Raw genomic sequence first — 15,159 nt, 5'->3', positions numbered from 1 at the left:
ATTACCTGAAACAGTTACAAGCAATACAAAAATAAAAATCCTCCAATAAATTTTCTATAGAGGAAGCCTAGCTTGATTTTTAGCCGTTTACAAGGTTCGTCAATATGCATTTTAAAAGACAATTTATCATCCAACCATATCCCTAAGTATTTATATGCAGAGACCTGATTAATTCGAGAGCCATCTAAGCTCGTAAGTGCAAGTGTATTTTCTACCAACTTTTTTAATCTATTAAAAATCATAATGTGTTTTCTTTGCAATTAAAACAAGTTTCAGCTGACCCTTGTAATATCTTAATCTGTCTCCAATAGTGATAATGCTTGGTCAGCCGTTGAAGCAATAGAGTACATGACAGTGTCATCAGCATATAAATTAATTTGACACTTTCTTATCTCATCACCGATATTGTTTATGTAGAGAGTGAATAGTAATGGACCCCTTTAACCAACTCCAATGGCTCTGACTGGATGCCGTCGACTCTAACAGCCTGACTTCTATCCTTTAGATAGTCATGAAACCAACAACAGGCATCCAATCCCAGTCCTATTGACGACAGCTTACCCAAATGTATCGCATGGTCTACAGTGTCAAAAGCTTTAGACAAATCTATGAACAAGGCGGCACAGTACTTACTTTTTTATTAAGCTATGTTCAATTGTATTCTTCATACTATAAAATGATTTAAAAAATAATGCCACGGAATTTTAAGCAACTCTTGGCCTCTAAATGAACGAGTGTAGCCCGGAATTCTAGCCATATCAGGGGCTAACATAAGGACAACTCAGAGTATGCTTTTTTGTTCTTCTGAAATAGACTACATTCTTCATATGTTTCTTTAGACCTGTCCAAAATAAATAATGGATTTATTGTTAGGGTGTAGGCTATATTAAATGGATTTATTAGACATTTTAAAATGTAGATGTTCCAAAGGTCTGCATCATTGGCTTGTAGGTGTGTGGAAACCAGGAGATGCTAAATGTTTTTATGCTAATTAACGGTCAATTACCGTGAGACGGGCAGTTATTTGCTTGACAATCACCGGCTGACACAATTTCATGACCGCCACAGCCCTAGGCATATATACATTTCTCAAAAAGTGTCCACCCCAAAAATGTGGAATAAGCAGGCTTTGATTTCTTGTCAAACAGGTAGAAAAGGGGTGCTTAGAAAACATCTACCAGAAAAAGTATTAAAAGATATTAAAGTACATCAACACAAATGTTTTGTTGTACAACACTTATAACAAATATCAACACTTACAGTGCCTTCAGAAAGTATTCACATCCCTTGTTTTTTTTCCTCCACATTTTGTCTTACAGCCAGAATAAAAAAATTATAAAATTGCAATTTTGTTGTCACTGGCCTATACACCCCAAGTGTCAAAGTGGAATTATGTTTTTTGATGTTTTTGCAAATTAATAGAAAATGAAAAGCTTAAATGACTTGAATCAATACATATTCAACCCCTTTTATGACAAGTCTAAATTAGGTCAGGAGTAAAAAATGTGCTTAATAAGTCACATAATAAATTGCATGGACTCACTCTGTGTGCAATAATAGTGTTTGACATGATTTTTGAATGACTACCTAATTTTTGTACCCCACACACACTTATCTGTAAGGTCCCTCAGTCGAGCAGTGGATTTCAAACACAGATTCAACCACAAAGACCAGGGAGGTTTTCCAATGCCTTGCAAAGAAGGGCACCTACTGGTCGATGGGTAAAATAAAAAAAGCTGACAATGAATATCCCTTTGAGCATGGTGAAGTTAGTAATTACACTTTGGGTGGTGTATCAATACACCCAGTCACTACAAAGATACAGCCGTCCTTCCTAACTCAGTTGCCGGAGAGGAAGGAAACAACTCTGGGATTTCACCTTCAGGCCAATGGTGACTTTAAAACAGTTAGAGAGTTTAACTTCTTTGGGACAGGGGGCAGTATTTTCACGTCTGGATAAAAAACGTACCCGATTTCAACTGGTTACTACTCCTGCCCAGAAACGAGAATATGCATATAATTAGATTTGGATAGAAAACACTCTAAAGTTTCTAAAACTGTTTGAATGGTGTCTGTGAGTATAACAGAACTCATATGGCAGGCCAAAACCTGAGAAGATTCCATACAGGAAGTGCCCTGTCTGACAATTTGTTGTCCTTCTGTTGCATCTCTTATCGAAAATACAGCATCTGTGCTGTAACGTGACATTTTCTAAGGCTTCCATTGGCTCTCTAAAGCCGCCAGAAAGTGGAATGGGGTGTCTGCTGTCTCTGGGCAAAGAACAGCAGCAGAATTTTTAAGTGGTCAGCCTGGGGACAGTGACACTGGAAATGCGCGTTCACGAGACTACTCCATTTTTTTCTTTCAGCCTTTGAATGAATACAACGTTGCCCGGTTGGAATATTATCGCTATTTTACAAGAAAAATAGCATAAAAATCTATTTTGAACAGCGTTTGACATGCTTCTAAGTACGGTAATGGAATATTTTGAAATTTTTGGTCACGAAATGCGCTCGCGCGTCACCCTTCGGATAGTGACCTGAACGCACGAACAAAACGGAGGTATTTGGATATAACTATGGATTATTTTGAACCAAAACAACATTTGTTGTGGAAGTCCTGGGAGTGCATTCTGACGAAGAACAGCAAAGGTAATCCAATTTTTCTAATAGTAATTCTGAGTTTAGTGAGCCCCAAACTTGGTGGGTGTCAAAATAGCTAGCCGTGATGGCCGAGCTATGTACTCAGAATATTGCAAAATGTGCTTTCGCCGAAAAGCTATTTTAAAATCTGACACCGCGATTGCATAAAGGAGTTCTGTATCTATAATTCTTAAAATAATTGTTATGTATTTTGTCAACGTTTATCATGAGTAATTAAGTAAATTCACCGGAAGTTTTCGGTGGGTATGCTAGTTCTGAACATCACATGCTAATGTAAAAAGCTGTTTTTTGATATAAATATGAACTTGATTGAACAAAACATGCATGTATTGTATAACATAATGTCCTAGGAGTGTCATCTGATGAAGATCATCAAAGGTTAGTGCTGCATTTAGCTGTGGTTTGGGTTTATGTGACATATATGCTTGCTTGGAAAATGGCTGTGTGATTATTTGTCTATGTACTCTCCTAACATAATCTAATGTTTTGCTTTCGCTGTAAAGCCTTTTTGAAATCGGACAATGTGGTTAGATTAACGAGAGTCTTATCTTTAAAATGGTGTAAAATAGTTGATTGTTTGAGAAAATTGAATTGTGGTATTTTAGTTGGTTTTGTATTTCGCGCCGTGCGATGCCATTGGCTGTTGGCTAGGGGTTCCGCAGGTGGAACGGGGTTCCGCTAGCGGAACATCTGTCCTCAACAGGTTAATGGCTGTGATAGGAGAGAACTGAGGATGGATCAATAACATTGTAGTTACTTCACAATACTAACCTAATTGACAGAGTGAAAAGAAGGAAGCCTGTACAGAATAAAAATATTCCAAAACATGCATCCTCTTTGCAGTATTACTTTAGTGCCTTATTGCAAAAAATGTGGCGAAGCAATTCACTTTTTGTCCTGAATACAAAGTGTTATGTCGATTTAAGGCACCTCTTTGATTCCCTTTCCCCCTCCATCTTTTCAAGCATAGTGGTGGCTGCATCATGTTATAGGTATGCTTGTAATCATTAAAGACTGTGGAGACACTGGGAGAGTAATTCACCTTTCAGCAGGACATTAACCTAAGACACAAAGCCAAATCTACACTGGAGTTTCTTATCAAGAAGACAGTGATGGTTCCTGAGTGGCCGAGTTACAGTTTTGACTTAATTCTACTTGAAAATCTATGGCAAGACCTAAAAATGGTTGTCTAGAACTGAACCACAACCACTTTGACAGAGTTGTAAGAATTTAGAAAATAGTCGTCAAATGTTGCACAATCCAGGTGTGGAAAGCTCTTAGTCTTACCCAGAAAGACTCACAGCTGTAATCGCTGCCAAAGGTGCTTCTGCAAAGTATTGACTCAGGTGTGAATAAGTTATGTAAATTAGATATTTCTGTATTTCATTTTCAATAAATGTGTAAGCATTTCAAAAAAACATGTTTTCACTTCATCATTATGGGGTATTGTGTGTAGATGGGTGAGGAAAAAGTATATATTTAATCTAAACTCAGCAAAAAAAGAAACGTCCCTTTTTCAGGACCTTGTCTTTCAAAGATAATTTGTAAACATCCAAATAACTTCACAGATCTTCATTGTAAAGGGTTTAAACACTGTTTCCCATGCTTGACCCATAAACAATTAATGAACATGCACCTGTGGAACGGTCATTAAGACACTAACAGGTTACAGACGGTAGGCAATTAAAACTTAAGACATTAAAGAGGCCTTTCTACTGACTCTGAAAAACACCAAAAGAAAGATCATAGTAGTCACAAACCACAGTTGGGTCACCTGCTAATGTTCTCCCTTCCGCTGGCATACTGTTATGTTCAGCTAATAACTTCTTTCTGTTATCTGGTGGTCAACCCCTCGCTCTCTTCTCTTTCTTCTCTCTCTCTCCAATTAATGTCACCGCTCCCGGCTCTTATTGACACCTGCTCATGAACCCCATCTCTTTCCATTTACTGTAACCAGCATCCTCACCCACTGACCGACACCAGACGGTTTAGTTTACATACATTATTCGGTTGGTCCGAACCAGCCCTGATTTCAACGTCCACAGACGTCTTGACAGGCCTTAATTTGGCCCAAACATACACTGAGTGTACAAAACATTAGAACACCTTCCTAATATTGAGTTACACTCCCTTTTTCCCTCAGAACAGCCTGAATTTTGTCAGAGCATGGACTCCACAAGGTGTCGAAAGCATTCCACAGAGATGCTGGCCCATGTTGACTCCAATGCTTCCCACAGTTGTGTCAATTTAGATGAATGTCCTTTGGGTTGTGGAGCATTCTTGATACACACGGAAAACCGTTGAGTGTGAAAAACCTAGCAGCATTGCAGTTTTTGACACACTCAAACTGGGGCGCCTGGTGCCTACTACCATACCACATTCAAAGCGTTTGTCTTGCCCATTCACCCTCTGAATGGCACACATGCACAATCCATGTCTCAAGGCTTAAAAATCCTTCTCCTCCCCATCATCTACACTGATTTGAAGTGGATTTAACAAGTGACATCAATAAAGGATCATAGCTTTCACCTGGATTCATCTGGTCAATCTGTCATAGAAAGGGGTGTTCCTAATGTTTTGTACACTCAGCGTAGACGTCCGTGATTGGTTAAGACCAAATCTGAACCCATTAGATGTTTGTTTCATAAGTTTGGACAGCACGGTAGAGTACATTAAAGAAAAGTAGATTATAGTTCAGTACAGTATAATACAGTATGGTAAAGAAAAGTAGAGCATTGTTCAGTACAGTCCTGTACCGTAGAGTATAATAGACTGAAGTAGAGTTCCGCACAGTGCTGTAGAGTTGACTACACTATCATGTACTGAACTATACTCTACTGTACTGAACTATACTGTGCTGAACTCTACTGTTCAGTGCTGTACTTTACTGTACTCTGTACACACTAGAGTTGACTAAACTATAATGTACTGAACTATACTCTACTGTACTGAACGCTACTGTACTGATCTCTACTGTGCTGTACTTTGATGTCCAATCTAAGACATCTATGATTGGTTCAGATTTGGTCTGGACCAACCAAATTTGGTGTTTGGTGGCAGAGCTCATTAATATAATAGCCAGTGTATAGAATAATACCCAATATGTATAGTAAGATATTGCATATTCCTACCTTTGTGTACTTATTTAGGATACATCACCAAGAAGAGAATGACTTACATATCCATAATTATGCCTTTCTGTGTAGTACAGATCAGGGAGCCATGATGAAATTATGTAACCGCAATTATTTTACCAGGTATAAATCCACTTCAATAATCCACCCCATTCTTCCTGCAGACATATTTTAATCTTAATTCGTAGCAGATATTTAACAGAATTTTGGGAAGACATGTTCACACAAAAAAGAGGGAGATTTTACAGAAATTCTGCTACCAAACTTTGCATCTGCACAGTTCTTCCAGTAAATGTGATTTTTGCACATGTTCAGTGTACATTGTTAAATATAGTCCTTGTGCATAGAGTTGTATGGTTTGTTAAACTTTGAAATCTGTTTTTTTTGGCGCAATTCCGTTACTGTGGAATTACCCATAATGCAAGCATAATGTAAACAGATCGTCATATGTGACAATCTTCAAGCAATGTTACTTGTTAAATTACTTTTTTATTAAATATATTTCTTAGATATTTTTATTCACTTTTTTCGTAACTACGGTACCAGTCAAAAGACACAAATTCAAGGGTTTTAATTTATTTTTTACTATTTTGTACATTGTAGAATAACAATGAAGACATCAAAACTATAAAATAACACATATGGAATCGTAACCAAAAAAGTGTTAAACAAGTCAAAATATATTTCTCATTTTAGATTCTTCATAATAGCCACCCTTTGCATTGATGACAGCTTTACACACTCTTGGCATTCTCTCAAACAGCTTCACCTGGAATGCATTTCCAACAGTCTTGAAGGAGTTCCCACATACACTACATTTCAAAAGTTTGGGGTCACTTAGAAATTGCATTGTTTTTTCTTGGCAATTTCTCACATGGAATAGCCTTCATTTCTGAGAACAAGAATAGACTGACGAGTTTCAGAAGAAAGGTCTTTGTTTCTGGACATTTAGAGCCTGTAATCGAACCCACAATGCTGATGCTCCAGATACTCAACTAATCTAAAGAAGGCCAGTTTTATTGCTTCTTTAATCAGAACAAGTTTTCAGCTGTGCTAACATAATTGCAAAAGGGTTTTCCAATGATCAATTAGCCTTTTAAAACGATAAACTTGGATTAGCTAGCACAACGTGCCATTGGAACACAGGGGTGATGGTTGCTGATAATGGGCCTCTGTATGCATATGTACTGTAGATATTCCAGAAAAAATCTGCTGTTTCAGCTACAATAGTCATTTACAACATTAACAATGTCTACACTTAATTTCTGATCAAATTTATGTTATTTTAATGGACAAAAAATGTGATTTTCTTTCAAAAACAAGGACATCTCTAAGAGACCCCAAACTTTTGAACTGTAGTGTATGCTGAGCATTTGTTGGCTGCTTTTCCTTCACTCTGCGGTCCAACTCATCCCAAACCATCTCAATTGGGTTGAGGTTGGGCGATTGTGGAGGCCAGGTCATCTGATGCAGCACAACATCACTTTCCTTCTTGGTCAAATAGCCCTTACACAACCTGAAGGTGTGTTTGTTCATTGTCCTGTTGAAAAACAAATGATAGTCCCACTAAGCGCAAACCAGATGGGATGGTGTATCACTGTGGTATCCATGCTGGTTAAGTGTGCCTTGAATTCTAAATAAATCACTGACAGTGTCACCAGCATAGCATCCCCACACCATCACACCACCTCCTCCATGCTTCACGGTGGGAACTACACATGCAGCGATCATCCATTCACCTACTCTGTGTCTCACAAAGACACGGCGGTTGGAAGAAAAAATCTCATTTGGCTTCATCAGACCAAAGGACAGATTTCTACCGGTCTAATGTCTATTGCTCGTGTTTCTTGGCCCAAGCAAGTCTCTTCTTCTTATTGGTTTCCTTTTGTAGTGGTTTCTTTACAGCAATTTGACCATGAAGGCCTGATTCACGCAGTCTCTTCTGAACAGTTGATGTTGAGATGTGTCTGTTACTCGAACTCTGAAGCATTTATTTGGGCTGCAATTTCTGAGGCTGGTCTCCTCTGCAGCAGAGGTAACTCTGGGTCTTCCTTTCCTGTGGCGGTTCTCATGAGAGCCAGTTTAATCATAGCGCTTGATGGTTTTTGTGACTGCACTTGAAGAAACTTTCAAAGTTCTTGAAATTTTCCAGATTGACTGACCTTCATGTCTTAAAGTAATGATGTGCTATTGTTTCTCTTTGCTTATTTGAGCTGTTTTAGCCATTATATGGACTTGGTGTCTTACCAAATAGGGCTATCTTCTGTATACCACCCCTACCTTGTCACAACATAACTGATTGGCTCAAATGCATTAGGAGGAAAGAAATTCCACAAATTTACTTTTAACAAGGCATACCTATTAATGCATTCCAGGTGACTACCTCATGAAGCTAGTTTAGAGAATGCTAAGAGTGTGCAAAGCTGTCATCAAGGCAAAGGGTGGCTATTTGAAGAATCTGAAATATAAAATATATTTGATTTGTTTAATACTTTTTTGGTTACAACATGATTCAATATGTGTTATTTCATAGTTTTGATGTCTTCACTATTATTCTATGTAGAAAATAGTACAAATAAATAAAAAACCTGGCATGAGTAGGTGTGTCCAAACTTTTGACTGGTACTGTATATTTTTCTTAAATATTTTACTTGATCTTAGATTTTTGTGCCTGAGTTGTTCTCACTAACAGGTTGATTCTTATAGGAGCTGGTGTAATAACCTCTCTCTACCTCCTATTCCCTCCTTCTGTCACTCTTTTCTACCTGCCTTCTCCCTCTCTCTCTTCCCTCTCTATTTGCCTCTCTCTTTCTGCAGTGTGCAGGCTGGTGATGGTGTACGTATAGAGAAGAGGGACAGTGCTCAGTTTGACTTTGCCTCTGCAATGAACACTGTCACTGAGTTCTATTGTCACACACAGGACTCAGGTGTGTCTGAGTGTGTCAGTTTGTGTCTGTGTCTGTCAGTGTGTGTGAGTGAGTGAAAAAAATAAAATAATAGAGGCTTCATGTCATGAATTACAGATCCGTGCTTCCATCTGTCCTTTAAGTGAAAAATATTTTCTGTTGGGACAGCGTGTACTGTAGGTGTGTATTTTGGGGACGCTGGCAGACGATCAACAAAACAAGTATTCTCTAACAAAATGAGGCACGAGGTTGTGACTCATGGCTGTGTGTGCGTGTTTGTGTGACCATCCCCAGGTTCCAGACCTCTCTCCAGTATAGCCTCTTTGGAAAGCCCTGTGGTCTGCTGTCTGGGTCCTCTCATCCACTACCTCACAGAGTTTAACCTGCAGAGAGTACTACTGCACCACAGGTACTGTAAGTCGCTCTGGATAAGAGCGTCTGCTAAATGACTTAAAATGTAAAATGTAAATACTCACACACATACACACACACCGCCCTTGTGGTTGCCACAGACTGACTCCCTGTGACTCTTGTAATATTGTATGTGGTAATTCTCTGTGTGTGTGTGACTTTAAGTTCGTTCAGGCACCTCTCCTGTGAGTCAGACGGTATGGTCCTCAGTGCTCCCACTCTCAGAAACCTGGAGATACTCACCAACCAGGTACGTGTTAGTGAATGAGTGGTTGCTCCACTAAATGTTTTGCGATTATGCTGCGGGACTTAGAGGTAATTTGTGGTTTCGTATGGTACCCTGCGTCACTACTTCATTGCTCCAGACCAGCGCAAGGGGGAGTTGGAGCACTGATTATGCTTTTGGGTCCTACTGTGTCTCTAACTGACAATGAGTGGGTGACATAAACCTAAATAATTATAGATATATATACAATTGTGCACGACTTGAGCACGACTTAAGTATTACTTACTAAAACTGTTGTTACACTAAGGTTTTTATTCTAAGAGTAACTTACACTACAGTTAGGGTGTGGAAATTTTGGGGTTTTAGGCTGGGTTTCTGTACAGCACTTTGAGATTTCAGCTGATATACGAAGGGCTATATAAATAAATTTGATTTGATTTGCTTCTACTACCTCTACTGCTACCACTTCTACTGCTTCCACTGCCACCTATACTACTACCGCCACTACTACTACTACTACTACTACTACTACTACTACTACTACTGTTGTTGTTGTTGTTGTTGTTGCTACTACTACTACCACTACTGTTGTTGCTACTACTACCACCACCACCACCACCACCACCGTTGTTGCTGCTGCTGCTACTACTACTACTGTTACTACTACTACTACTACTGCTACTGCTACTGCTACTGTTACTACTACTACTACTGCTACTGCTACTGCTACTGTTACTACTACTACTACTACTGTTACTACTACTACTACTACTACTACTACTACTATTATTGCTAATACTACTGTTACTACTACTACTACTACTACTGTTACTACTACTACCTGGGATAGGATAAAGTAATCCTTCTAACCCCCCCCCCTAAAAGATTTAGATGCACTATTGTAAAGTGGTTGATATCATAAGGTGAATGCACCAATTTATAAGTCGCTCTGGATAAGAGCGTCTGCTAAATGACTTAAATGTAAATGTATTGTAAATGAAATGTTAGGATTATTTTGCTCTTACTGTAGTACTGTAGTCTACTCCCGACCCGTCACGTTGTACAACGCCTGCGTGGCACAGCGATCTAAGACACTGCATCGCAGTACAAGCTGTGTTGCTACAGATCCTGGTTCAATAACGGTGCCAGCCTCGAATGGGAGACCCATGAGATGACTGTAGGTTTTTGGTTTCTCTCCCTCTAAAAACAGAAATAAATAATTCTAAAAAACAAACTGGCTTTATTTACAAATTAGTAACAATGTCTCACCCCATGTTCAAGAATGGCCTTTTTCTCTGCCTTTTTTTTCGCTCATTTTACGTTATTTGCAAACAAAATCATCTCCAAAATATTGTTATTTGTTTTAAACAAAACGATTATTATTCATTTAGAATGATATAAAAGCCCCTTGGATATTCACACATATATATTATTAACCCTGTTATTAGCAGGACAATATATGTTGGTCATATTGGTATCCACTGAAGTAGCGGTGGGCGCGAGAGATTCAAGACATGAGTGCAAGGTGCACGGGATGGGCCGCAGAGCCATGCACAGAAGACGGACCTAGCCCATGAGGATGGGCGAGGGGGTGGGGGGGTGTACCCCTACCCCGCCCCTCTGGGTAGCACAGAACAACACTAGGGGGCAGTATTTTCACGGCCGGATAAAAAACGTACCCGATTTAAACTGGTTACTACTCTTGCCCAGAAACGAGAATATGCATATAATGAGTAGATTTCGATAGAAAACACTCTAAAGTTTCTAAAACTGTTTGAATGGTGTCTGTGAGTATAACAGAATTCATATGGCAGGCCAAAACCTGAGAAGATTCCATACAGGAAGTGCCCTGTCTGACAATTTGTTGTCCTTCTGTTGCATCTCTATCGAAAATACAGCATCTGTGCTGTAACGTGACACTTTCTAAGGCTTCCATTGGTTCTCTAAAGACGCCAAAAAAGTGGAATGGGGTGACTGCTGTCTCTGGGCAAAGTACAACAGCAGAGTTTGTAAGTGGTCAGCCTGGGGACAGTGAGACTGAGATGCGCGGTCACGAGACTTCTCCATTTTTTTTCTTTCAGCCTTTGAATGAATACCACGTTGCCCGGTTCGAATATTATTGCTATTTTACGAGAAAAATAGCATAAAAATTGATTTTAAACAGCGTTTGACATGCTTCAAAGTACGGTAATGGAATATTTAGAATTTTTTTGTCACGAAATGCGCTCGCGCGTTACCCTTCGGATAGTGACCTGAACGCACGGACAAAATGGAGGTATTTGGATATAACTATGGATTATTTTGAACCAAAACAACATTTGTTGTGGAAGTCCTGGGAGTGCATTCTGACGAAGAACAGCAAAGGTAATCCAATTTTTCTAATAGTAATTCTGAGTTTAGTGAGCCCCAAATTTGGTGGGTGTCAAAATAGCTAGCCGTGATGGCCGAGCTATGTACTCAGAATATTGCAAAATGTGCTTTCGCCGAAGAGCTATTTTAAAATCTGACATAGCGTTTGCATAAAGGAGTTCTGTATCTATAATTCTTAAAATAATTATGTATTTTGTCAACGTTTATCATGAGTAATTTAGTAAATTCACCGGAGGTTTTCGGTGGGTATGCTAGTTCTGAACATCACATGCTAATGTAAAAAGCTGTTTTTTGATATAAATATGAACTTGATAGAACAAAACATGCATGTATTGTATAACATAATGTCCTAGGAGTGTCATCTGATGAAGATCATCAAAGGTTAGTGCTGCATTTAGCTGTGGTTTGGGTTTTTGTGACATGTGCTTGCTTGGAAAATGGCTGTGTGATTATTTTTGGCAGGGTACTCTCCTGACATAATCTAATGTTTTGTTTTCGCTGTAAAGCTTTTTTGAAATCGGACAATGTGGTTAGATTAACGAGAGTCTTGTCTTTAAAATGGTGTAAAATAGTCATATATTTGAGAAATTGAAGTTATAGCATTTTTGAGGTATTTGTATTTCGCGCCACGCGATTCCACTGGCTGTTGACTAGGGTGGGACGCAATTGTCCCACCTAGCCCAGGGAAGTTAAGTACTCTAAAGTGTTACATTTGTGAATAGCACTGTCCGTGACCAATATACCCAAGTCTACCAGTATTTTTTAAATGTCTCCAGTAGATATCCTTTCCTCCTGAAAGCCCTAATCTGCTCACTTAAATGAATAGAGATCCTGGTCACGGTGCTACAGTATGTTGTTACAGCATAATCAAAGTGAGGATAATCGGTGATCTGCTGTCTACTTATGGTCTATTGTAAGCTGAAAGTCACACCTTTCCAGTACTCCTCACCTCACCCCAAACTCCACCCTTAACACAGTTACCATTCAAAAACGAGCTGTTTATCTAAATAAAAATGACATTGCGACCAAAGAGGACAGACAAAATGGACATTGTTTTCATCAAGCCAGCTTCTTTCTATGGTGCTACTCGTTCCTGGGTTCGAAGAGATGCCACGGGTGGGCACAGAATACCAACTGGGATGGATCCCGAGGAAAATGTTCCTTACCAGTGAACCTCCGGGTGTTCATAATTAATACTGTGTCTCAGAAGTTTCTGCCTTTAATAAAGAAATGTTTTGGTTATCCTGACCTGGACACCATGTACAGTATTATAATAGCCCTCCCGATTGGCGCAGCAGTTTAAGACACTGCATCGCAGTGCAAAATGCATTGCTACAGATGCATTGCTACAGATGCAGATGTAGCCTACTCCCGACCGTCACATTGTACAGCTCCATATTTTCCGTTCCATCCTAACGGAAACCCTGAGGTTTTTTTGTTTTTCTTGGAATAGAAACACCATAATATTAATCAAATTAATGAAGCAAAATGTATTAAAATCAGTCCCATATACTATGTTTTTACAAAAAAGGTTTTAAATGCTCTTGTACAGCCACTATTGAAGGCTATCAAATGCTTCTCAAATATGCCTCTGGTGGTCAAACTAGCACTAACTAGCTTTAATGGTTACAATGGCTGACACTTAAATAACGTGCCATAGAATTCTGCTGCACCATGCAAGCTGTGCTGCAGTACGCTGCAACTTTTACATGGCGAACCACTGTACTTTTCCTCCAGTTTACTTGTATACAACAAGGCCGTATTTCATATGTAACTTTATCTTATATAATGGTACTCGGGTCAGACCATGGGTTCGTGGCCTAAAATGTCCTGTTTGGTGCTATTTTGTGCCCTAAATTCAGTTTGGGCAATTGTTATTGTGGAGCATTGGAACGGTACGATATTACTAGGCCAAGTGCAGTACTCTTTTTCACAGAAAGGTTTGTGTGCGTGTGTTACAGACAGATGGAGGTATGAAGGGCAGTTTGTTGTGGGTGTTAGACCACACCCACACCTCATTTGGTAGAAGACTGATGAGGAAGTGGGTAAGCCAGCCCCTCAAAGACGCACAGTAAGTACACACTGAATCCCAAACCAGTCCTTTGCCCGTACTAACTTGCTTGGAGGGCCCTCCGTGGTCATCTGTTGCTGACGAAACTCTGAGGATGACTTCAAGAGTGATGAGTGGATCAAACAGCGGCTCATAATAATGGCTGGAACGGAGTGGCATCAAACATAGAAACCATGTGTTTGATGTATTTGATACCATTCCACTCTAGCCATACCATGAGCCTGTCCTCCCCATTTAAGGTGCCACCAACCTCCTGTGGGATCAAATTAACCCATCAATTTCGGGACACACTTGGGACTTGAATGATGCAATTTATGTTCCACGTTAAATAATAAAACGAGGATTAAATTAAAATGAACAAATTTCCCCTGTCAAGATATAAACCTCCGTAACAGTTACACATTTAATTTGAGGTATTTCATTTGTTACATGTGTCAAGCCTAGAAATCAGACACAAACAAATACATTTGGCATATAATTAGGCTCACCTTTCCATTATTCTGTATGAAATTGTTAACGCCAAACATATTGCGGTGCATGTTGGGATAGCACTTTGCTCTTGAGCTGGCAGCATTGCTGGCTCAGTCGAAGTGGCCCCTAAACCCATGATCATTTTAAATCCCTCAGATTTACATCACTTGTGCATATGGTGGAGGCGTGAGTGAATTTGGAAATGGAGGGGCGAGTGGAAAGGAAAGGGACTGGTTTGGGGCTTCAGCAACCGAGTATGGTGAAGTTGCCATGAGGCCCTGATCTTGTGGTCAGTTTTGCATTTCCCCCATTAATGGTTAAGGTTAAGGATTAGGGGGAGGGGGAGGGGAAGCCGAACCTAGGAATATGTACCTAGGGGAAACTTTACCCTGGAGCAAGTACACACACACAGACCTATGCAATCCTTTCAGATCTGCACTTAGTGTCTGAGGGATAGGGATGGATTTGGGGTTGGGCTGAGGCTGTAATCTCACTTACTCGCTCAGATCTGCTGTCAGGATTATAAATCTTCGATTCTACCATCAGATAGGTTATGAGAGAACCCTGCTTCACGCTCACATGAATAAAACCCAGATTACACACACATGCCTGCACACATGCACATGTCTCTCTGCACTCTGCAGTCCCATTCACAATGTGCCTAATGCACATTGTGTTGCTGGGGAGGAAACTAAAAATAGCACTTGTGCTTCTGTATACAGAATGTCAACCCTGGAGGCTCTTCTTCACCCCACAGGTCTATATGTGAGAGACAATTTGCTGTATGTGAGATCCTGGAGTCTGATGCCGTCACCCTGCCCTCCGTTAGAGCCCTGCTCTTCCGACTGCCAGACCTGGAGAGAGGAGTGTGCAGCATCTACCACAAGAAGGTACACAAACAACACTC

General features: G+C 39.8%; 1 protein-coding gene across 7 annotated transcripts in view; it reads left to right on the top strand.

Annotated features, from left to right (window-relative positions):
* msh3 (mutS homolog 3 (E. coli)) overlaps positions 1 to 15,159 on the top strand; it is a 153,436-nt gene that overhangs the window by 22,506 nt on the left and 115,771 nt on the right. For all 7 annotated transcript variants that reach the window (XM_029716201.1, XM_029716199.1, XM_029716200.1 and 4 more), the window contains exons 9-13: positions 8,615 to 8,724; positions 8,998 to 9,112; positions 9,280 to 9,364; positions 13,672 to 13,781; positions 15,010 to 15,142. In XM_029716201.1, the coding sequence (XP_029572061.1) occupies positions 8,615 to 8,724; positions 8,998 to 9,112; positions 9,280 to 9,364; positions 13,672 to 13,781; positions 15,010 to 15,142 (553 nt within the window). The remainder of the gene's footprint in view (positions 1 to 8,614; positions 8,725 to 8,997; positions 9,113 to 9,279; positions 9,365 to 13,671; positions 13,782 to 15,009; positions 15,143 to 15,159) is intronic.

This window comes from Salmo trutta, chromosome 27, assembly GCF_901001165.1.
Source record: "Salmo trutta chromosome 27, fSalTru1.1, whole genome shotgun sequence".
NCBI lineage: Eukaryota > Metazoa > Chordata > Actinopteri > Salmoniformes > Salmonidae > Salmo > Salmo trutta.
This window is presented reverse-complemented; position numbering and strand designations above follow the sequence as displayed.